This window comes from Bos mutus, chromosome 14 (genome assembly GCF_027580195.1).
Source record: "Bos mutus isolate GX-2022 chromosome 14, NWIPB_WYAK_1.1, whole genome shotgun sequence".
Lineage (NCBI taxonomy): Eukaryota > Metazoa > Chordata > Mammalia > Artiodactyla > Bovidae > Bos > Bos mutus.
The window spans coordinates 49608532-49635064 of NC_091630.1; the positions used below are offsets into that span (position 1 = coordinate 49608532).

General features: G+C 36.6%; 1 protein-coding gene across 2 annotated transcripts in view; it reads right to left on the reverse strand.

The window, feature by feature from the left end:
* C14H8orf34 (chromosome 14 C8orf34 homolog) overlaps positions 1–26533 on the reverse strand; it is a 370688-nt gene that overhangs the window by 234448 nt on the left and 109707 nt on the right. For both annotated transcript variants that reach the window (XM_070382834.1, XM_070382833.1), the window contains exons 6-7: positions 16336–16508; positions 9900–10066 (exon numbers count right to left, since the gene is read on the reverse strand). In XM_070382834.1, coding sequence (XP_070238935.1) covers positions 9900–10066; positions 16336–16508 — 340 coding nt within the window. The remainder of the gene's footprint in view (positions 1–9899; positions 10067–16335; positions 16509–26533) is intronic.

A 26533-nucleotide genomic window follows, 5' to 3' on the forward strand; every position in this document is an offset into this window, starting at 1 on the left:
CAGTCGTGTCCGATTCTGTGAGACCCCAGAGACGGCAGCCCACCAGGCTCCCCGATCCCTGGGATTCTCCAGGCAAGAACACTGGAGTGGGTTGCCATTTCCTTCTCCAATGCATGGAAGTGAAAAGTGAAAGTGAAGTTGCTCAGTCTGACTCTTCTTGACCCCATGGACAGCAGCCTACCAGGTTCCTCCGTCCATGGATTTTCCAGGCCAGAGTACTGGAGTGGGGTGCCATTGCCTTCTCCGCCTCTATAACCTTAACCAAATCAGATAATGTTTGTCCTTGCTTAAATATCCATGTTAAAAATTGATGCAATATTTTGTAGTGACCCAGCTGAAGAACTGATGCTTTTGAAATGTGGTGTTGGAGAAGACTCTTGAAAGTCCCTTGGACTGCAAGGAGATCCAACCAGTCCATTCTAAAGGAGATCAGCCCTAAGATTTCTTTGGAGGGAATGATGCTGAAGCTGAAACTCCAGTACTTTGGCCACCTCATGCGAAGAGTGGACTCATTGGAAAAGACTCTGATGCTGGGAGGGATTGGGGGCAGGAGGAGAAGGGGACGACAGAGGATGAGATGGCTGGATGGCATCACTGACTTGATGGACGTGAGTCTGAGTGAACTCTAGGAGTTGGTGATGGACAGGGAGGCTTGGTGTGCTGCGATTCATGGGGTTGCAAAGAGTCGGACACAACTGAGCAACTGAACTGAACTGAACTGAGCAAATACTTTGACTTGCAAATACATTTGTGGTTTTACATTCTTTCTCTTCAAGCCTTTGATGTTACTGTTTTGTGTAAAATTTTTACTGTCAATAGGCAGTTTCCCAATGGTAAAGAAAGTTATTTTCTTTTTCCTTTGCTTATAACTAGACAACATGTATGTCAAAAGATATGAATTGATTTGGAAGGGAAGTTTTACATATAAATTCCAGTGTCTTCTTCCAAATATTTTTGTTAAGCATGACAAAAAGAAATAAAGTAACAGCACCTTTCAGAGAATACTTCATTTTTATTCCCAAAGCAGGCCTATGTGACAGAAATACTGCTATCCACATTTTACAAGGAATTACTTGTAGTTCAGGTGACAAAACTAACAAGAGGCACCATGAGAGCTGGAGCCAGTCTTAAGAGTTCCAGTCCAGTGCTCTGACCATAGACTCTATGCACCACCTAACAATATGGCTCATGCTTTTGCAAAATAATCAGTGAAAAGCTATGACCTAAACATGAAGAAGCACATTAACTTATAATGTTTATGTCAAAAATGTATAACATTTCGAAGCAAGAAAGATGTATTGAAAGAACTTCTTGATGAAGGTGAAAGAGGAGAGTGAAAAAGCTGGCTTAAAGCTCAACATTAAAAAACTAAGATCACAGCATCCAGTCCCATCTCTTCATGACAAATAGATGGGAAAAAGATGGAAAAAGTGACAAGAGTTTATTTACTTGGACTCCAAAATCATGGCAGATGGTTACTGTAGCCATAATATTGACACATTTGCTCCTGGGAAGAAAAGCTATTACAAATCTATAAAGGGTATTAAATAGCAGAGATATCACTTTGCTGACAAAGGTCCGTATAGTAAAAATTATGGTTTTACCAGTAGTCATGTATGAATGTGAGAGTTGGACCACAAAGAAAGCTGAGCACTAAGGAATTGATGCTTTCAAACTGTGGTGCTAGAGAAGACTCCTGAGAGTCCCTTGGATAACAAGGAGCTCAAACCAATCAATCCTAAAGGAAATCAATCCTAAATGTTCATTGGAAGGACTGATGTTGAAGCTGAAGCTCCAATACTTTGGCCACCAGATGCGAAGAGCCAACTCACTGGAAAAGACCCTGATGCTGGGGAAAGATTGAGGGGGCAAGAAGAGACGCGGATGACAGAGGATGAGATGGTTGGATGGCATCATCCACTCAGTGCACATGAATCTGAGCAAACTCCAGCAGGCAGTGAAGAACAGGGAAGCCTGGTGTGCTGCAGTCCATGGGGTTGCAAAGAGATGGACACAACTGATCAACTGAACAACAACAACAAATCCATACATATACTAACAGCTATCTCTCAAATAAAGGAATTTTCACATAGATGTATAAGTAAGATGAAAGACAATTACCAATACTTTGCTTATAGGTTTAAATTTTCAAACTATTGACTTCATTCTGTTATGCTGATCTACTTTCCCCACTGGAAAATTTTTTTAAAGGAAAAAAGCAACATTCTTCATTAAATACTATAAAAGTAAATCATGTAGTATAGCATATACTTTTGGTGATAGACAAGTTTATATTTATTTAGAAGGCAATCTCTATATAAAACCCTAGTTATCATCTGCAAATGTTCTGATATATTTGAAAAGAGACACAAATGAAGAGCAAAGAGTATGAAATACAAATACAGTTCCAAATATTAAAGAAGTACTTCTAGAAGGCAGTGAAGGAGGCTTATGAGTCACATCTAATGAAAGCAAGGTAAGAATCCTAAATAAAGATTTAATATAAGATAGAAACTCATCAGAACCATGTTCTCAGGTCTATGCTAGAATTCCTAACATGTAACTTTTGGGAGCTTCAAAATCACTGCAGATGATGACTGAAGCCATGAAATTAAAAGACTCTTGCTCCTTGGAAGAAAAACTATGACCAACCTAGACAGCATATTAAAAACAGAGACATTACTTTGCCGACAAAGGTCCATCTATTCAAAGCTATGGTTTTTTCAGTAGTAATGTATGGATGTGAGAGTTGGACTACAAAGAAAGCTGAGCACCGAAGAATTGACGCTTTTGAACTGTGGTGTTGGAGAAGACTCGTGAGAGTCCCTTGGACTGCAAGGAGATCAAACTAATCAATCCTAAAGGAAATCAGTCCTGAATATTCACTGGCAGGATTGATGCTGAAGCTGAAACTCCAATACTTTGGCTACCTGATGTAAAGAGCTGACTCATTAGAAAAGACCCTGATGCTGGGAAAGATTGAAGGCAGGAGGAGAAGGGGACGATAGAGGATGAGATGGTTGGATGGCATCACCGACTCAATGAACATGAGTTTGAGCAAGCTCCAGGAGTTGGTGATAGACAGGGAAGCCTGGCGTGCTGCAGTCCATGGGGTTGCAAAGAGTTGGACAGGACTGAGCAACTGAACCTAACTGAACAAAGTGCTCCTCTAAATAAGATATCAGGAAGAAAGAGATAATAAGGTAATACAAACTGCATCACCCAGAGCTTTTTAGCAAGAGTTTTCCTTATCTCCAGGAAACAGTTCAAAAAGAATTTGGTTAACTCAGAGACCTCTATTCCATGTACTTTCTGTTGTAAAAGTTAGACTTTCTAATATTTTATTCCTCTTGCTTCAGGATATATCACATCAAACAAAAGAGTGTGTTGACCATATGGGCTTCCCTGGGTGTTCAGACAGTAAAGAATCCACCTACAATGCAGAAGACTGGGGTTCAATCCCTCGGTCTGGAAGATCCCCTGGACAAGGAAATGGCAACCCACTCCAGTATTTTTTCCGGGGAAATCTCATGGACAGAGAAGCTCGGTGGGCTACAGTCCATGGTGTCGCAAAATGTCAGACATGACTGAGTGACTAACACTTTGACTTCACATACTAAGATTAGGGTTCCTCACTATATGTTCTAAACAACACCTGTAATAGAATCTCTTGCAAGATGGGAGGAAGGGCAATTATGTTGAAAAACGTTGCTTCATGGGCTGTATCCAAATCTAATGAAACAAAAATTGGGGATAAAGGCCACATGAGTTGGCATTTAATAAGCTTCTCAAATGATTTTTAAGCAAAACAAGTCTTAAGAATCATCCCTGAAGAGTTGACAGTTTATGAAACATATCTGCATTTGTGCAAATTTGAACTCCCAGGAATGTGCAGAGTCACTGTCAGTGGAAACGTTAACAAACCTATGAATGAATTAATGGACTAATTGAGAGCTAAAGCAAAGAGCTACAGAATATTTGATTTCTATGTAGATGCCAATATTCACTAGATTCACTCTTCTTTCACAGCCTAAAGAGGTCAGTGTTAGTTGCTCAGTCGTGTCCGATTCCCTGCAACCCCACAGACTGCAGCCTGTCAGGTTCCTCTGTCCATGGAATTTTCCAGGCAAGAATACTGGAATGGGTTGCCATTTCCACAGAGGACACAATATTCTTAGTGCAGTTTATTAATATGTACTAGCACTGTTCACATACCAGATGTGTGATAGTTGCTGAATGGAAGAATGTGTTTCAGTGGATTTTCTCAAATGTTTTCACTATAATCCAGAAAGACAAGGACTGTGCTATTAACCCCACTCAGGTTACACTTTAAACCAAGCTCACTTGGCATGTGTGCAGGCAATGATGGTACAAAGCAAGATGAAGTCAGAATTCAGAAAGACAGGACAAACTCTACAGCAGAAGTAGTTCATGGAATTTCTTTTATAATATATTCCATGGCTTAACAGGAGGAAATCTTTACTATTCAGCATGTGAAAAAGATTTTCACACATCTGTGTACATGCATCTTGGCTCTTCAATTGTACTAATTAATTTAGTGAACACTTAAAAATATATGTGCCAATTTTCTATAATGTTTGGTTAATATTGCCAGTGTAATTACTGGAATTTTTGAGACTATCTAATATTTTTAAATGAGAGCTACTTAAATTGAGAGGTATGGAAGGTATTTTATTCAGTATGTTCTAAATTTAGAGTACTAACTTCAGAGGTGCTCAAAATTGCTATGTCTTAACATCCACTAATTTGGATATTTTAATCTCAAATATGTACTAATTCTGTTTTAAGTTACTTTTGTATATGCTGAATGAATTTCTAAACCATATTTAAAGCAATCTTGTAAACAGTATTAAAGGATCCATAAATATAATTTTGTAAAGTCCTGAGACTTTTTAAAAGAAAAATTTCTACAAAGAATATCATTTTAAAATTATGTTTTCTGACATCCTGATGTTCCCAAAAATCAATAAGCAAAAGAAATGAAGTTTTAAAGAATGTCGCTTTGTGATTTAGACCATATTATATGCTTTAGATTATTAAAATACAGGTATAGAGATAGGTAGACATATTTTTTTTTAAACATTTAAAGGCCCTCTCCATTTTTTTCTTTAACATCTATGAGTGACAGTATCCATTTCTCATTAGTTGAAATGCATGTTTTTATTCTGCAAATATGAATGGTCTGTTTTAAGAAGCATCCAATTAAAAAAAAATAAATTGTCAAACTTTTGACAAATAAGTCCTTTCAGAAAATTAAGTTTATATTTTACATAATTTGGCAAGATACTGCCAACTGAGTTTTAGAAATTCCATTACTATATTCTGCAAAGAATACCAGAATAATTATACTTGGTTTTAATTATTAAATTTATAATAAATAAAATATATTTGCAATCACCTTGTTTTCAGTAAAACAGTTTTAATTTTGATATGATTATATATAAGCTAAAACTAGGAACTATAAAGCATGACTAAAGCTGTTTCTCTTTTATAGCCTCTCTGGAAAGTGATTTTTAGATATTTGTCTCAGCATCAATTCAGTGAAAAATCTAAGAGAAAGCTTTTTAAAGTAATACCATACTAAAATGTGCAAAAAAGTAGCTTTCAAAAAGTTCTGATGACATTTAAAATGAGGATAAATTATATACAGAATAATCAAACACATAACTGCAATGAAAGTCCCATCAAAAATAAAATGAAAATTCCATGTAATATAATGAAAATAGACTTACATTTACAAGCTGAAATATCTTTTAAACTAATGAGGTTCCTCAAATCTTCTATGCAAGTGAATGGAGTAAAATATACAGGTATTTGTTTTACCACTTTTGAAAAGTTATTCAATTTAATAACTCTAAAAATAATGTGAATATTCTTCCTCATTCTATTCATTGTGATCAATTCTAGCATAATTATTGAAATATTTGACAACATCTTATATTTGAAGTTGAAAACTACTTAATTTGAGATGAATTGGCAGATATCTTATTCAACCTTTTCTGTAATTACAGCACCAACTTCAGAGGTGCTTAAAATTGTTGTATCTTAAAATTTCACAAGTTTGGATATTTTATTCTCTGCTATATATTGATTCCAGGCTTTCCAGGTGGCATAGTGGTAAAGAATCCATCTGCCAATGCAGGAAACACAAGAGACATGAGTTTGGTCTCTGGGTCGGAAAGATCTCTTGAAGGAGGTAATGGCAACCCACTCCAGTATTCTTGCTGAGAAAACCCCAAGGACAGAGGAGTCTAGTGGGCTACAGAGCATAGGGTGGCAAAGAGTCGGACACAGCTGAGCACACACACATGTATATCTTAATTCCATACTAAAAGCTACTTTTATATCATGAGTTTTTAAATAGCATTTTAAGTAATTATAGAAAATAATCTACTTAAAATTATAAATACTGTATTATAATATTTTCACTTGTCTAGTACACTTAGAAAAGAAATTCACAAATACACAACTGTGAAGAATTAAATATTAGCATATATTAATAATACTAGATTCCTGAACAAACAAAACAAGGACCGATAATTTTACTCTTAATAAGTTCTACTAATTCAATTAAAAGTTTTTTTTCCCTTCAAATCAACAAGTTTTTACTTAGGAATAATCTTCTCTTATATTAACGTTAACTGATAATTATGTTTTTTACTTATTTATCACTGCACAAAGTGTATAGACTGCTTCCCATGCATAATAAATAAAACTTTCAGCCAATTACAGTATAGTTAACAATCACAAGTTAAACCTTTAAAACACATAAGCTATTGTAAATTCATTCTAAACAATGTTGTAGATTCAAAAAGATATTTTAAATACCAGATGTCTCTGTTGCAGTTTACAATGATTTCACATGCTAAAATTCGATTTCAAATAAGTTCAAGAACTTGGTATTTATATTTCCCTCAAATATGTACAATCACTTCACTTATGTTTTTCTAGAATCAGAGTTTCAAAATGATTATCTCAAAATTCTTTAATAATAAACAACAAGATGCAAATCTAATATTAAAAGGACTAAGAAGATAGATACTATAGAGTTTCTAAATTGATTAAGGAATGTTGCATCAATTGATTGATGTAGGATTTAAAATCCAATGGAATGCACAAACCTACTGAAGATGCAGTTCTTAAAATTGAGTAACTTAATAACCATTTTATTTCATACCTGTACTTCACATATTCCTCTACTACTATATCATGGCTGAAAAATTCTTAGCTCCTTCGCTAACTGAAATTATTCATGGACATCTGTTTGATTTCATGTAAGAGATGAGCCATTCACTACATTAGTTAAAGGCATAACTAACATTATAAGTCACGAACTTACATATACTACTTTGGAAAAAAACTTTGAGTCTACATTTTAAATAAATATTTCTAAATAATAGAATAATATTAATGAGTAGAAATATTAGGGCCTTAGAGACAAATATATTTCATATTCAAAGAACATTTTACTTAGAGTTTTCTGTATTATGACCTTTGTTCACTGAGACAGCTAGGCAACAGGGTTGTATATGGCATCATTTTAGGGGACATCCAAGTGTGCCTGGAATATTCTATATTATCGCAGAGAAATCTCATAACCTAGAGACAAGCGTTAGTAAACCACCATCTGCCTGTGCTGACATATGCAGACTTCAGAAGGAGAAAAGTCCAAACCTCCAACTACTTCATTTTTAAATTTGTTCAGACCACAGGCTGAAGTGTCTATTTAAAACAAAACAAAACTGAGACCCAGCTATTAATTGCTCACATTAGGAAGTCTCCAAAACCCAGTCCTTTGGTCTTCATCTTGGGAGACTAGAAACTTCAGAACAGCAGAGCTGAGATATAGGGATGCCAATACTGAGTGGACGCCTGAGTCTCCTTAAAGAATCCCTTGGTGTTACTGAAACAAGATGAGTTCCTAAGCCACCGCAGTATTCTTAGCCTGGGAAATCCCCTGTACAGAGGAGCCTGGTGGGCCTCAGGGCATGGGGTTGCAAAGAGTCAGACACTACTGAGCAACTGAACAACAGCAACCATTCTGATAAGACATTCCTGAGGCTCTCAGGAATCTCAAGGCGATTCAGAGAATGCCTGGATTTCTTCAAAAGATACTCTCTGCAAGATAAGGTAAAACTGCCTTCATATGGGTATCAACTGACCATGAGCTGTCATTTAAAGGAAAGGGATAAGACAGAAGGATATCTGTACAACCGATTATCCACGTACCGATACATCAACACTGATGTCACACAGGCCACATCCATGAACAGTCACTATTGCAGACTCGCCCCCTTCACTGCTACTGATGAGGGCAGAGGAACAACATATAGGCAGTGTCATGGAGCACAACAAGAATCCATTCCTGCATCAGCAAAGCTGCAAGGGTCAGGACCACACTCTGCCTGCCAAACTCCATCCACCTATCCTCCGGGACTTAGCAGAGGAACAAGTCTCTCTAGAAAGCATTCCTTGATCACTGGCCCCTACTTCCACAATGGATGCTATTCCTGTGTACGACTCTGTGTTTAACCAAATTAGCACCTGTAATGAAAACTGAGTGATGTATTTGTACTTTCATTTTGAAAACTGGAACATACACAGAAACCACCATTATTTTTACATCCCCAGGACTAAGCCCAGTGCCTAGCGTTCAGTAAACGTTTGCTGAATGGAAGTTGGATGAAGGCACAGGCACCGCATCTGGCACATCTGGTGGGAGATGAGATCCCTTACAAAATACAACAAAACTTAACAGTTCTTTAAAAAAAAAAAAAAAAAGATGGACAGCATGAAGCGAAAATGCCATGACACAGTCTTCTCAATTTTGGAATTAATGCAGTTATTATAACATCAGAGATCAGTGAACCTGCCATCACTAACTAAATAACACTTTGTAAGCCTATCCTTGGAGACCTATATCATTTATTATAATAATATATTTTACTGCCATAAACACTTAAAACCCAGGAAGCTAGTTTAGAAAAAAATCTTTAAAAAAATCTGTGTATTTCTGGGGGTCCTTTTTCTATACGTAAAACTTATTTGAAAAATTCAAATGATTTTTATCATTTTTTCATTTCCTAGTATAATGTTACAAAATATTTGAAAGTTGTCCTAATTATTTAGAATATAATAGATAACATCACTGAAATAAAAACTCTGTTTTATATGTGGATCATTCACTCTGAAATAAAATTTCATTTCTTTCTTTGAAAATATGGTTTTACAAAAGGAATTTCAATTAAAAAACAAACTACTATGCAGAGATTTCTGATGAAACAAAAATAGACATCTACTTCATTAAAAGATACAAAAGGACTTCCTATATATACAACATCAATAAGGTTTCCATAAAAGTAATAAGACTATAAAAACACTGAAATCTCTGAAAACTTTCCTGTCATTTATGGAAGACATACAAACATTAATTTACTATCTGCCCCTTTAAGTTTAACTTGCTTTTTCTAAAATATCTTTGAAACAATAGTGAGACAGCTTGGAATGAACTCTGAAATAGGTACTCTGGATATATTGTATAGACAAAAGATGTGACCAAGGCAGTAATAATCAGAGAATAAAACAGACAGACCTGAATTTGTATCACAATTGCACAGAGAATAAAGACTGATTAAGCAGGGAGAAGGTAAGTACTGCCTATACAAAGCACAAAATATAGTCTGATAAATATTTTACATGCTGAGTTGATTTCAACTTAATTCTCACATGCAACTCCATGAAAGTCTAATGAAAAGTGTGTGTTAAATGGTTTCTTTCCCCTATGACAAAACCACTCAAAACCTTTAAAATCTCTAAACCACTACACACTTTTACAATGCCAGAGAAGAAAAAGAGAAATTATTAATTTTTAAAATTACCCAGCAATTCCATTGCATCATCTTCATTATCAATATCTTCTTCTGTTACAGATGGGGTGGGACTATGGACAGACTCAAAAGAATCTTGAGAAAGCATGGCTGCCAGAAGTTTCTTGTGCTGCTGTTGCTGCTGTTTTAGTCCTTTAGTCTTGAGCTCCACCTTTAAGCTGAAGAAATAGTTCAATGTGAATTTTCAATGATGATGACATTATCAGTTAGCTGTGGTAACTAATTAAAAACTACAAACAAATTTTCACTAGATTATTTTGCTTTGCAAATCTATGCATCAGTTCAGTTCAGTTGCTCAGTCGTGTCCGACTCTTTGCGACCCCATGAATCGCAGCACGCCAGGCCTCCCTGTCCATCACCAACTCCCGGAGTTCACTGAGACTCAGGTCCATCGAATCGGTGATGCCATCCACCCATCTCATCCTCTGTCATACCCTTTTCCTCCTGCCCCCAAATCCTCCTAGCATCAGAGTCTTTTCCAATGAGTCAACTCTTCGCATGAGGTGGCCAAAGTACTGGAGTTTCAGCTTTAGCATATGTTAGCAAAATAATCTAGTGAAAATTTGTTTGTAGATTTTCTAATAAAAACTCTAAATGTATAATGACTATATATATTGTTGTTGTTGTTTAGTCAGTAAGTCATGTCCATTTTTTTGTGACCTCATGGACCACCAGGCTACCCTCTCCATGGAATTTTCCAGGCAAGAATACTGAAGTGGGTTGCTATTTCCTCCTCCAGGGCATCTTCCCAACCCAGGGATCAAACCTGTATCTCTTGTGTCTCCTGCACTGGCAGGCAGATTCTTTACCACTACTGCTGCTGCTACTAAGTCGCTTCAGTCGTGTCGGACTCTGTGCAACCCCAGAGACGGCAGCCCACCAGGCTCCCCTGTCCCTGGGATTCTCCAGGCAAGAACACTGGAGTGGGCTGCCATTTCCTTCTCCAATGCGTGAAACTCAAAAGTGAAAGTCAAGTTGCTCAGTCATGTCCGACTCTTAGCAACCCCATGGACTGCAGCCTACCAGGCTCCTCCGTCCATGGGATTTTCCAAGCAAGAGTGCTTGAGTGGGGTGCCATTGCCTTCTCCGCTTTACCACTGAGCCATGTGGGAAAGCCCATTAATATACTTCAGGACTCCACTTTGCTTTGGTCTAACACAAGTTCTAAACAAGGATCACCTGGAAAAGGACAATTGAAAGTGGCCGACCCCTCTACCTCCTCCCACTGGATGGTCTGCCTTTTGATATCTGCTCTCCTCCTCCTGGCCCCACTCTTTCAGGGGGTCTGACCTTGCTCCCTTTTATTTCACATTCTGATTATGAACACAGGTTGGTAAGTGTTAGACTTTTCTCGCCCTGCGTGGTCTCTTTTGTAGGAAAACTGGATGATTCCTCTCTTGAGCTATCTGCTAAGCTTGTTTAGTTCACTACTGAAGCTTAGTTGGAAAATCTGTGCCTTTTGTCTTGACTCTTAATCAGAAATTAACAGGTTCTCTTTGCATTAAGGCCCAAGTTGTTGAAGAGATCACAAAAAGTTTCACCCTTAATTGCTGCATTTTGATTTATGCAAAAGAGCTCTTTTTTTTCTTTATATGTCTAAATGTGATATTTTTATAATTTATTTAGCAAGACATTAACTTCTTGCTATGTACCAGGTATTGTGGGCACTGAGCTGCAGAAATAAGACATATGTCCTTGCCATTCTCCTCACTTTAAAGCAAGTACTGCTTTTCCATAACATCTTATGGGAAAATCTGTACAAACTTTCTGGTCAACCCAATACTTGGAGTCTGCAGTTTTTGTTTCCATATTGGTCTCGACCAGTACCTAGCACATTACCTTGCGCTAATTAATGCTCAATAAATATTTAACAAATTCACACTTTCTTTTTGAATCTCATATTTTCTAATAAAATATGAATTAATTAAAGTAGATGTAATATGAGTCCTCCAACTTCAGAGATGTGAGAATCCAGGGAAATGGAAAGATAGGTAGTGACACGAAAGAAAAACGAACGAATAGACTGGAATGTGAATATTGAGGAACAAGCAGCAGATGACAAACTCCCATTCATCAGCTGACAATGACCGAGACCATTTCATGAACGGTGACGCAAGTGTTTTCTGTAGTCTCATTAAAATACATCATTTGGTCATGAAGATGGTGGTGCGCTACCAGAACGAGACACAGATTGACTCCAAAAAGCTGTCTAATAATGAGTCCATCTGAGTCTGAGTCCAAAGACAACTAGCAATGTGTTTCATAAAATGACTATTTGAATCAGGGTAAGTATTTCCTGACTAAATAAATGAATATATTCTTAAATAAATGACAGCAAAATTTTAATATATTAAAATTACCTCATCAACATTCTGAAATATATGATAGTTATATACTTTTTTGGTTTTAAAGAGAAATTTGTGAGTTATAAAGTATAATTTTTGTATGTTTTAGATATTTTTAAGATTTGTTTTTAAATTATTTTGGCAAAATCACTTTTGATTAATCAATATTCTTTATGCTAAAAATCTGCAAGGGAGAATATTTGAGAATAGCAAAGAAATTACTAAGTTTGATATGGTTTCTGCCACATGTATTATGTATTTTCTAACATGCCCACAACAGCCAAAATTAGACAATTTTATGATTATTTCTTTATTCTTGACTTCTTTTTTTTTAAAGTGCCCTCCATCCATTTTCTTCTTTCTTGTTCTGGTTTATTTTCCATCATACCTCTTATCACTACTTGAATTTATGGCATAAATTAATATATTTTCTTGTTTGTTGTTTCTTTCTAGCTGCCAGCAGAGGAGCTCTAAGAGGAGGGGAACATTTCTAGGGTTTGTTAACAGATATATCAGAAGCAATTATGAGCTTTAGTGAAAAGGAGCACTGCCTGTGGGAAGTGAATTTAGCTTTCAATATTTAATATATATTTCCAGGTCATAACATTTTCTATTCATTTTATGGCATACTTACATCTGATAACAATGCTCTCAATGAATAAAGTCAATTTACAAGATCTATAATATTTATTGATGTTATTCTTACTTTAATAACGTGGTTCATCTTAGAGGAGCTTCATTAGGCTTTCAAGGCTTGATAAGCCTATTTAAAAATTCAATTATAATTTAGCAAGTAATTTTAGGAAGTCTATTATCAGCTATTGAAAATTCTAATTAAGATGGTTCAAAATATAAGTATATAGGCTTATTAACTCAATTTTTATTTATATTTATATTATCAATGTGTGATTATTTTTAATAACTCTAAATGTGCAATGAATATATATGCTTCCCACTAAACACCTAGACAAGCCACAGCAACCAATGTCAGATGGTAGCACATGACAATCATAGAAAGCATGCCATCGTTCCCTAACACAGTCGCCTCTCTCTTATGACTCTTTCTTCTGTCTTCTTGTTCAGATGCTTTACTTTCTTAAACTCTCTGGACAATTAACAATTACATTGTCTTGTCTTATTTTATTAGTTTCTCTATATTGCCCTCATAATTGCCTTCATTTTCACCAGCACTTAACCTTTCAGATGACAGCTATGTATACTAAAGTTGTTTACCCTCTTCACACAATGCTGTATTTATAGAACCTAAGGAAAAAGTTCAGGCCAAGTGTATCATTTTTTAAAAGTTCCAGGAAAATATGGTGGGTAAGAGTCTATTCATAAGACTCTCAATGGTTTACTGCACAATTTATTTAATCCTGTCTAATCTAATGATGAAAAGTCCAGCCTATTTTGTCTGTATTTGTTCTGAATGAGAGGGAAAATTAGCGATGTACTAAAGATTGGGTATTGTAATAACAACCATTCAAATAAGACCTGAGCAATTAACAGGAGGGTAATCCATAATAGGAAAAAAGATAAAATGTTAAGATAGACTATGAACAACCCTTCATATAAATAACTTTTATTTATTAGATGTCTGCTCACAGTCTTCTGTGCCTCCTTTACTCACATAGCAGATGTCTACTGACAATGGCAATGTAGGAGGTCCAGTGGGGGAGAGAAAAACAGAAGTCATCCTTAAAAATTAAGTCTTCTCTTTCAGGAGTCTAGAATGTAATTAGTCTGCTGATTTTTAAGACTGTTATGTTATAAAACAAGGTTACTACTATTCAAGGGCAAAAGCTAATACTCTAGTAACAGACTCTTGAGTCACTATGAAATTGCTCCCCAATCTGTTTTTATTCATTCAAGTCAAATTTAGTGCTGTGTGAGCTCCTGGCATAAATTCAGAAATCTTCGTTTTGTATTAGATGATGGAATATAGTTTCTAACCCATAACTTTATTGCTACTCTTTAAATTTAGTTCAGAAAGTACGCCTTCTTTTTTCTCTAATGGGGCATCTGAGCAGGATTTTCACCACTTCCTTCATTTCAAAGGTAATATATGAACTCATTATTTAAAGATAGAGGTAATATAGCAACTCATTATTTAAAGATAGAGCAAAATAAAAGTGAAAACAAGCTTTCAAAACAAATATTTGAGCGAGAGCTCCATGGACTGAGTTTTCTGGGTAGTGGATATTAGTAGGATTGGAAGAGAAAGTCTCCTTTATTGGATATTCAAGAGGAAATAAAAGCTCACTGAAGCTAGGAAGAAAATAGAAGGGCTAACATTTGCAGTAAATAGCTCCTATTTATTATTATGACTAAATGAAAGCACAATGAAAATTGACATTTCTCTATTTTATATTTAAGAACTAAAGATCTAGCAATGAATAAAGATAAAGGTCTAGTGTGTTTCATATGTCTAGTGTTAAAAATAAAATTACCCTCATTGACAGGTGAAATTGATCTGACATTTCACGAAAGAAGGTAAATGGATTTTTAGAAATGGTTTTCTTCTCCTTATACAGTACACTTCAACTATTTAAATAATTTAAAAGTTATTTCTCATGGAAACAGAATCAATTTTCTATATGCCTGAAGCACATTAAATGAGTATTCTGAATTTCCTTCCCTCTAACCAAGTGATAAGTTAAAGAAAAAAAACCCTGAAAGCTATTACATTGTAGAAAATACAATTTTCTCCTTGAGAAAGAACGGTTATTGGTTGCTGCTAAATTTAATGTAGGAAACACAAAGTTACTGTGGCTATGCCATGCACAGGAAAAACTCTTCTGTGGCGCTCAGCTAGCAACACTCACAGAAAGTTTAAGTTACCGTCACATTTCAGTCCATGAGCATTTTTCCTCAATCTTGTGTAAACCATGCCTTGATAATGCCTTTTCACTCCAACTTCCTCATAGAAGTTTGCATCTACATTTCAAATTTTACTCACTGCAGTTAGTACTACAAGAAATAGTTATACTGAATATACTTTTTCTAAAAAATATTATCTAGACTTTTCAAAATCATCTGACTTCTAGTAGTATATAGAGGGGGCTTCTCAGTAGTAAAAAACTGCTTTCCAATGCAGGAGACATAAAGAGATGCAACTTTGATGGCTGGGCCAGAAAGATCCCCCGGAGAAAGAAATGGCAACCCACTCCAGTATTCTTGCCTGGAGAATCCCATGGACAGAGGGCTATAGTCCAGAGCATCTCAGAGTCAGACACATTGAAGCAACTTAGCACACATGAGCGCCTGTACATGGAAATTTAGGGCAAATCTTCTGAAACCATTTTGAGCATCATAGGATTGAGTGAAATAAATCAGGGACTTCCAAATTCACAAACTATAATAGTTTCAAAATCATTTCAAAAGTTAAACTGTAGAGAATGTAAATAATTATATTCAATCATAGTTATCAACTCTAAACTCAAATGGTTCTAAACCAAGGTTTCTCTATACATATTCCATCTAATTCTACCTTGTATAGTCTTTCATACTTGGGTTCAATCCCAGGGTCAGGAAGATCCCCTGGAGAAGGAAATGGCCACCCACTCCAGTATTCTTACCTGGAAAATACCATGGACAGAAGAGCCTGGTGGGCTACAGTCCATGGGGTAGCAAGAGTTGGACACGACTTAGCAACTAAACCACCACAGACTAACATATATTTAATAGTTTTCTTCTTGCTGAATAACTAGATCTCTCTGGTAAATCAGAAGTCTTCCCTCTCCAATCTTAAGCCTCACCCTAATTAATAATAAGCCAGTCTTGTCCAATATTACAGTAGGTCTTGACCGACAGTTTATGTCCTTGTAATTATTTTTCTATTTGGTTTTGGTAGCAAAGAAATGATAAGCTTGCTAGATGTAAAGCAAAAAATCAAAACCAAATCTAAAAGCAAATCTGAGAAAACTCTAATTTTAAAAGATATAAATTAATTTTTATCTTATATGTGATATAATATTCTATATAAAATTGCTAAGAGTTATCTCATCAAAATCATGCATGTGATTTCCCTTTTGTCTGAAATGATGAAAGTGTTTAGGATCTTAGAAGACATCTCATCTCACCTTCCTGCAGGGCTAGAGCTACTGTCTTCATTTTCCCATTGTTCATTTTTACTTCTGGGAATTGGGGGCTGTAGCATTTCAGCGGCCAGTGGGTCAGCATCATTCTCTTCTCGACCAATCCATTCTCCAATCACACGAGGTCTCAGAAGAGAAGAACTAAATGCCATAGTTTCCTGAAGAGAAGAAAAGAATTTCTGTGCCTTAGATAACATATTGCCATGAAAAGGGCAATAGGGAAATATTCTTGTCTAGATTTTAAACTGCTTCCTCAAATCAAAATGTTCCTTTTGTTTCCTTTCTTTCTGAATTGACATAGTTCTTTCCATCTCTACAGATGACTTCCTCTATAGGATTGGTGCCCACTCATGAAGGCCGTTTTGGTAAAGGATCCAGGAATGAAATCTTAAATTTGGATTTCTTAGGCTGTGTTTTGTTCTCAAGATGGAAGAGGGGAGGATTAGCATTTGCAACACAAGGAGGAGTGTATGGGAAGGCCCACATAGTGAAAGAGCTTGGTGTGGATAGAAAATGATACATAATTTCTCAAATGTGGAAGAAATTGAGGTGGAGTCAGAGAACAAAGCCCAGGAGAGATAGGGTTAGGAGGATACATTGCCTCCAACTGCAAAGCATTTTGGACTTCTAGAAATCCAGGGGCTTCCTTGGTGGCTCAGATGGTAAAGAATCTGCCTGCAATGCAGGCGGCCCAGGTTCAATCCCTGGGTTGGGAAGATCCCTTGGAAAAGGAAATGGCAACCCACTCCAGTATTCTTGCCTGGAGAATCTCATGAACAGAGGAGCCTGGTGGGCTACAGTTCATAGGGTCGCAGAGTCAGCCACGACTGAGCGACTAACACTTAGAGAAATCCAGTAGAGGTTGAAGCAGAGCAGTATCAATGACAGGCATGCTATGCTAATTTTAAAAAATGCTAACGTGATCTTTTTTCATAAACTAGGATATGATGTGACTCTTAAAATGATATTTTAAATATTTACATCGTTTAATACTTTAAAATGAATACCAAAGACATACAACTGCTAGGGATACCTCAGTATAGAAACAAAGTAGATTAAAAAGCAATACCTATTGTAAGATCTAATTTTTGTTTAAAAAATTCATATGGGTATATCTTCATGTGCCAGTTTCAGCCTACCAATAACTAATGCTGTTATTGAACCAGCCCTTGTGGTTCTAAGTGCAAGACACTCTTCAGCAATAATCACCAGGCAACTTGAAAAAATAAAGGTTTATAATTTACAGAAGCATCTTTGTGTGGCTTTAGGAAGCATCACTAATAACAAAGCTAGTGGAGGTGATGGAATTCCAGTTGAGCTATTTCAAATCCTAAAAAAATGATGCTGTGAAAGTGCTGCACTCAATATGCCAGCAAATCTGGAAAACCCAGCAGTGGCCACAGGACTGGAAAAGGTCAGTTTTCACTCCAATCCCAAAGAAGGCCAATGCCAAAGAACATTCAAACTACCACACGACTGATTGCATTCATCTCACACGCTAGCAAAGGAATGCTCAAAATTCTCCAAGCCAGGCTTCTACAGTATGTGAACCATGAACTTCCAGATGTTCAAGCTGGATTTAGAAAAGGCAGAAGAACCAGAGATCAAATTGCCAACATCCATTGCATCATAGAAAAAGAAAGAGAGTTCCAGAAAAACATCTACTTGTGTTTTATTGACTACACCAAAGCCTTTGACTGTGTAGAACACAAAAAACTGTAGGAAATTCTTCAAGAGATGGAATACCAGATCATCTTACCTGCCTCCTGAGAAATCTGTATGCAGGTCAAGAAACAATAGTTAGAACCAGACATGGAACAATAGACGGTTCCAACTGTGAAAGGAGTACGAACAGGCTGTACATTGTCACACTGCTTATTAAACTTTTATATGCAGAGTGCATTATGTGAAATGCTGGGCTGGATGAAGCACAAGCTGGAATCAAGATTGCTGGGAGAAATATCAACAACCTCAGATATGCAGAGGACACCACCCTTATGGCAGAAAGTGAAGAAGAACTAAAGAGCTTCTTGATGAAAGTGAAAGAGGAGCGTGAAAAAAAAAGTGGCTTAAACTCAACATTCCATGTCATCTGGTCCCATTACTTCATGGCAAATAGATGAGGAAACAATGGAAACAGTGACAGACTTTATTTTTGGCGGCTCCAAAATCCCTGCAGATGGTGACTGTAGCCATGAAATTAAAAGACACTTGCTCCTTGGGAGAAAAGCTATGATGAACCTAGACAGCATATTAAAAAGCAGAGACATTACTTTGCCGACAAATGTCTGTCTAGTCAAAGCTATGGTTTTTCCAGTGGTCATGTATGGATGTGAGAGTTGGACTATAAAGAAAGCTGAGCACCAAAGAATTGATGCTTTTGAACTGCAGTGTTGGAGAAGACTCTTTGAGAATCCCCTAGATTGCAAGGAGATCCAACCAGTCCATCCTAAAGGAAGTCAGTCCTGAATATTCATTGGCAGGATTGATGCTGAAGCAGAAGCTACAATACTTTGGCCAGCTGATGCAAAGAACTGACTCACTGGAAAAGACTCCAGTGCTGGGAAAGACTGAAGGCAGGAGGAGAAGGGGACGACAGAGGATGAGATGGTTGGGTGGCATCACAGACTCGACAGACATGAGTTTGAGCAAGTTCCAAGAGTTTGTGATGGACAGGGAAGCCTGGCATGCTGCAGTCCATGGGATCACAAAGAGTAGGACACGACTGAGCGACTGAACTGAATTGATGACTTACAGCATCTTGAATTACACAGTACATCTGGTACCACACAGAGGAAGAGTGAAAGAGAGCAAGCATGGGCCTGAGTTTCTGCTTTTACTGGGGTTAAAGGTGGGGACTATGGGTTTTTATGGGCTCATTCTTCCCTGGCAAATTTAAAAGAGAGAGTAGAAATGTAAAGTGGGAAGAGAAAAACTAAGTGGCCAATTGAAAAAAAAATGAATCATCAGATTATTAAAATCAACTAACACCTCTAAAACAAAGGAGCTACAAGTTGGGGGTGGGACCTGGATCTCTGAAATATGTTTATTAGTGAGAGCTACCAATGAAGTAAGCATCCTTGGCAGCTCAGTCAGTAAAGAATCTGCCTGCAATTCAGGAGACCTGGGTTTAATCCCTCGGTTGAGAGGATCCCCTGGAGAAAGAAATGACAACCAACCACAGTATTCTTGCCTGGGAAACTCCATGGACACCACCTTTGAGGTAGATGCCTCAGCAATCAAAGCTTAAAGTCAGGCACTTTCAATAAAAAAACGACAATCAAAACCTCTCAGGGTTTCTACTATAAACCATCAATGCATCATTCATAGACTAACTCCTTCATTTATCCATTCTTTTATATTTATTATGATTCACTATGGGCCAGACACTACTTGATTTACTGGAAAACACAATGGTAACACCAGAATTTAATGGTTTTATCTGAATGGAGGGACTACAGGTAATTCTTAATTCTTCTTTTGGCATTTGCATGTCTTTTCAATATTCTATGATAAATATGTACTTATAATTATATTTTATAAAATACCTTAATCTGAGAAATAGGCTTATAATTTGCAATACTACAAGAGTCTTGAACAATTCCTTAAAATTTAGATTTGATCAACTGAATCTTTACAATTCCCCCAAATATTATACAAATACAATATTAAAATATATACAATGTAGTATGTATTAATATACCAATACACACCAAAAATAACATGTGAAATATGATTTAGACATACTTAGTGAACATTTATCCAAGTGATAATAAGTGACAAAATAGTTAGATATCCTGATACTGAGTCCCCAACCTTCATGAAAATGTAGCAAATAATTTTTAGTGTTTGCATAACATAGCAACTGATCTGATATCCTTCTGTATTTATATTCCCAAAGCTAGGAAATCAAAGCTGTCAGCTGTGAAATCATGCAATCAAATTAATGACTTGCGATTACTGAAAAGGCATATTTATCTGCCACAATTTAATATTATTTGAAGTATAAGAATGAAAATTAACAGTAATACTATTATATGTTAAGCCTGTATTTGCAGATTAAGGAAAGACGTTTTAGGAAGAAAAAAAATCCATAAACATATTTACAGCTTCAGAATCAGTTTTGGCCTGTGCAATTTTGAAATGTTAACTTACTCTCTGAATCAAATACCCAGGAAACACAAAAATTATTTGAGGTAGTTAGCAAAGGCATTAGCCTGAAGAAAAAGGACTGAGACTATTCAAGAAATAATAAATAGCCCTTTAGCAACTCCATTTTTTCTACATAAAGTCAGAAAGTTGAAGAAGTTACTCAAAGGAATCCTTTCCAATGCTTTCTTCAGAAGTAGCCAAAAGGTTAAAATAGAAAGAAAGAAAGAAACGTTCAGATGGTGAAGCCACAAGATATGGAAAACAATGGATGGGGACTCCCAGGGAATAGAACCAGGGCCCAATTAAGGAACACCTCCCAACACCTTGCACAGAAAGACCTGATAACATCTGTCCAGCAGGATTTGCGAGCTGCTAGAAACAGAGGAAACAGTGTCAGACTTTATTTTTCTGGGCTCCAAAATCACTGCAGATGGTGACTGCATCCATGAAATTAAAAGACGCTTACTTCTTGGAAGGAAAGTTATGACCAATCTAGATAGCATATTAAAAAGCAGAGACATTACTTTGTCAACAAAGGTCCGTCTAGTCAAGGCTATGGTTTTTCCAGTGGTCATGTATGGATGTGAGAGGTGGTCTGTTGAAGAAAGCTGAGCGCTGAAGAATTGATGCTTTTGAACTGTGGTGTTTGAGAAGACTCTTGAGAGTCCCTTGGACGGCAAGGAGATCCAACCAGTTCATCCTAAAGGAGATCAGTCCTGGGTGTTCATTGGAAGGACTGAGGCTAAAGCTAAAACTCCAATACTTTGGCCACGTCATGTGAAGAGTTGACTCATTGGAAAAGACCCTGATGCTGGGAGGGATTGGGGGCAGGAGGAAAAGGGGACGACAGAGGATGAGATGGCTGGATGGCATCACTGACTCGATGGACATGAGTTTGAGTGAACTCCAGGAGTTGCCGATGGACAGGGAGGCCTGGCATGCTGTGATTCATGGGGTAGCAAAGAGTCGGACATGCTGAGCGACTGAACTGAACTGACGAACCACTCACTTCTATAAACCTCTCATTATTTCTATTTTCTAACAGAAAGTATTCAGTGTGGTTATCCCAAATTAATCTCATCACTTAATCGAAAAGAAGAAACAAAACTATTATCATTCACATATATTTTTTATATAGAAAAATCAAGAGAATTCAGAAACAAGTTACAAATTAATGAGTTTAGCAAGTTTACTGAATTTAAGATAAAACTAGAAAAATAATTTTCATTCCTATATGCCAACAAGTTTTAAAATGTAACTTGTAAAACAGATACCATTTACAATCATAATCAAGAACACAAGGTACTTAGGAATCAATTTAACAAAAATCTGCCTGCTCTTTTTGAATATATTATATGACTTTTTCATAAAACACTACAATATTTAATTAAATGGAAACATGCTTTGTTCATAAGTAGAAAGACTCAAAAATGTAAAGATGTCAATTCTCTCATACTAATCTAAAATACAAAGCAACTCCAAACCCAATAGAGTAACAGATATAAGCAAATGGACCAAAGAGGAAAACTGAATGTCCAGAAACAAGGTACCAGAAGCATGCACATTTATGGACAAATGAACTTTTCAATAAATGGTTACAAGAAATTTATTATGCATATAGGGGAAAATATGTTCCAACTTCTTATAATATTAAAAAAAATTTCAAGTAGATTAAAGATAAAAAACAGAATCCTCAATAGAAAATAAAAAGTAATACTTTTATGATGTTAAGTAGAAAAGATTTCTTAAACAAAACATAAGTTAATGTTAAAAATGTCTGTTAACAGAAGCCACTATTTAAAAAGTGATGACAAGCCTAAAAATTTAAGAAGGTATTTGAGACACACAAGACCAACAAGAGTTGATGTCCAAAAATATATAATAAATTCACACAAATCTAAAGAAAAAAATAAGTGGGCAATAAAAATGAGCAAAAGAGAAAAGCCGGCATTCAATCTTACTGGAAATTAAGTATTACAAGCAATAACTGAATCCATGAGAAAAAACTTTCATTAAAATACTTGACGATAGCCAGTGTTGGCAAGGATCAGGAGCAAAATGTATTATAACAAACTGTTGTTTCTCTCAAAATCTCTTGAGAGAAATTCTGTATTACTAATAAAGTTAAAAATGCATGTGTCACTGTTAGTGGGAATGTAGATTGATACAGCCACTACAGAAAACAGTGTGGAGACTCCTTAAAAAACTAGGAATAAAACCACCATACGACCCAGAAACCCCACTCCTAGGCATATACCCCGAGGAAACCAAAAGTGAAAAAGACACATGTACCTCAAGGTTCACTGCAGCACTATTTACAATAGCTAGGACATAGAAGCAATCTAGATGTCCATAGACAGAGGAATGGATAAAGAAGCTGTGGTACATATATACAAAGGAATATTACTCAGCCATAAAAAGGAATGCATTTGAGTCATTTCTACTGAGGTGGATGAACCTGAAGCCTATTTTACAGAGTGAAGTAAGTCAGAAAGAGAAAGATAAAAATCATATACTAATGCATATATATGCATTAGGACTCTAGAAAGATGGTACTGATGAAATTATTTGCAGGGCAGCAAGGGAGAGAGACATAGAGAACAGACTTATAGACACGGAGCAGGGGCAGGAAGGAGAGGGTGAGATGTATGGAGAGAGTAACATGGAAACTTACATTACCATATGTAAAATAGATAGCCAATGGGAATTTGCTATATGACTCAGGGAACTCAAACGTGGGCTCTGTGACAATCTAGAGGTATGCAATGGGCAGGGAGATGGAAGGGAGAGTCAAGAGGGAGGGGACATATGTATACCTATGGCTGATTCACGTTGATGTTTGGCAGAAACCAACAAAATTCTGTAAAGCAATTATCCTTTAACAACACATTTTAAAAATGCATGTGTCATACTGCAAGATTAATTGAAGTTCAATTAGTTGTGTTTTTCCCTTTCAGTTCAGATATATTTTTATTCCTTAATTACAACATCTCCTGTCTCTCTCCTGATTCTCAACTGATCATGTTGCTTATCTCAGTGAGAAAATGAGAGCAATCAGCAGAGGATTTGTTCATTTTCTTATCACCAAACCCATCAGCTACTAACATTCTTGCCTTCACCTACAAAAGGTGAATTGTCATTTCTTCTCCAAGGTCTGGCATATATTAATAGAAAGTATTTGATATACATTTGTAGAGTGAATAAAAGAATGAGAAAATTAAGATAATGAATGATTCAATGTTTCAATAATGCATTACCAACATTGTTAGTCATTCAGATCAGATCTGATCAGATCAGTCACTCAGTCGTGTCCAACTCTTTGCGACCCCATGAATCGCAGCACACCAGGCCACCCTGTCCATCACCAACTCCCGGAGTTCACTGAGACTCACGTCCATCGAGTCAGTGATGCCATCTAGCCATCTCATCCTCTGTCGTCCCCTTCTCCTCTTGCCCCCAATCCCTCCCAGCATCAGAGTCTTTTCCAATGAGTCAACTCTTTGCATGAGGTGGCCAGAGTACTGGAGTTTCAGCTTTAGCATCATTCCTTCCAAAGAAATCCCAGGGCTGATCTCCTTGCAGTCCAAGGGACTCTCAAGAGTCTTCTCCAACACCACAGTTCAAAAGCATCAATTCTTCAGTGCTCAGCCTTCTTCACAGTCCAACTCTCACATCCATACATGACCACAGGAAAAACCATAGCCTCGACTAGACGAACCTTTGTTGGCAAAGTAATGTCTCTGCTTTTGAATATGCTATCTAGATTGGTCATAACTTTCCTTCCAAGGAGTAAGCGTCTTTAGGACAATGTAAATCAAAACCACAGTAAAATAATATTGATACTTTACATCAGAAGGATGGCTATAATTTAAGATAAACAACAAGTGTCAGCAAGAATATGGAGAAATTTGAACCTTAATACTTGCTGGCTGGAATGTAACGTGGTGCTGCCACTATGCGAAACAGTTTGATAATTCCTCAACAAGTTAAACACAGAGTGTTTTAGCATTTTCATTCCCTACATATACAAGAGAAATTTTAAAAACATATCCACACAAAACTTGTGCATGAATGTTCCTACAAACATCCTTCTTAATGGCTGACAAGCAGAACAACTCAAAGGTCCACAAATTGATGAATGAATAAACAAAACATGGTGTATCTATTGGGCTTCTCCCATGGCTCAGAGGTAAAGAATCCATCTGCAACAGAGGAGACCCAAGAGATTCAGGTTCAGTTCCTGGGTCAGGAAGATCCCCTTGGGGAGGACATGGCAACCCACTCCAGTGTTCCTGCCTGAAAAATCCCATGGACAGAGGAGCCTGGCAGGCTACAATCCAAAGGGTCTCAAAGACTTGGACAGGACTAGTGACTGAGCACTCATAGTATATTTATACCACAAAATATTTTTCAGCAATAAAAAGAAGTACTGATATATGCCACACCATTAATGAAGCTTGAAAACATTATGCTAAATGATAGAAGATAGTGAAAAAAGATCACATATTTTATGACTGCATTTGTATGAAATTTCTAGTATGGCAAATTTAAAGAGACAGAAGGCAAATTAGTGGTTGTTTTAGGCTAAGGGATTAGGAGGAATGGGGAGTAGAGATGGGATTTCTTGGGATGATGAAAATGTTCTAAATTTAAGTTGTAGTAGTGGTCTGTCTGCCAATGCAGGAGATACAAGAGGCACAGGTTGGATCCCTGGGTCAGCAAGATCCCCTGGAGTATGAAACGGCAACCCACTCCAGTATTCTTTCCTGGAAAATCGCATGGACAGAGGAGCCTGGCGAGCTACAGTCCCTGGGGTTGCAAAAGAGTTGGACATGACTTACCAACTAAACGCCAACAACAAAATGGTTACACAACTCTTTGAATATACCAAAACCCACTAAACTATACATATTAAAGGGGAAGATTTTATGTGAATTTTCTCTCAATAAAGTTGTTCAAATAATGAATTAAACTCACTTTCAGATTTTTCTCTTAAAGTGGAGTACATGGTACATAGTGCAAGGGACAAGCATGGGTTTGGAATCAAACAGATGAAGAACCAGTACTAATTCTGAGACTTTCAGCAAATCACTTAATCATACTAGCTTCAGTCTCCTTATCGGTAAGCCAAGAAAAGCATAACCACTTCGTTAGACTGATACAAGAACTAGATTTAATAACATATCAAAAACACCAAGCATGCCTGCTAATGCTAACAGGCGCTGAATATTCTCTCCTCCTTTCCTTCACTATCTTCTGCACCCTCCTACCCATGATCTAAAAGTTTTACTCTCTATTATGGAATTTTTCACACTAATACAAAAGGAGAAGGAAGAGTAAAACAAACTCCTTTGTATTCACACACATTTTCCTCAATTATCAACTCACAAGGAAACTCACTTTATCCTCATCTCTACCCACATGCCTTCCACATCACCCCTTTTTTTGCTCAAATCACTTTGAAGAAAATTCCATTCACCAGACATCACATCATTTGTAAATAGTTCAGTATGTAATCTCTAAAAAGAGTGCTTTTTTGTAAACAAATACCATCATCATACCTAAATACAAAGTGAGAATGTTTTAATATCAAATATCTATTTAGCTATCAAATTTTCCTGATTATCTGTTTGTTTGCATAAATCCAACTCTAAGCAAGACTGACTGATCAACCATCTTTTATGTCTCTTTTAATCTCTCTATTCTCTTCCTCTGTCTCATTTTCTCTCTTGTAATTTTGTCATTGCTGTTAATGTTCAAAAACCTGAGTTGTTTGTCCTTTGAGTTTTCCACAGTCTAGATTTTCCCCTTTGCCTCCCTGTGATGTGGTTTAAAATGTTCCTGTGCCCTTTGTAATTTCTGTAAATTAGTAGTTAGTTTGGGATAAAGTTGTTTTGCTGTGGTTTTTGTTTTTGCCAATACTTCTTCAGAGAGAATGGTTAGTTTTATCTGGAGGTACATAAGACTGTCTTCTTTAATGATTTGGGCAGCATCGATAATTACTGCTTAGATCCATTAATTCAATAGGCAT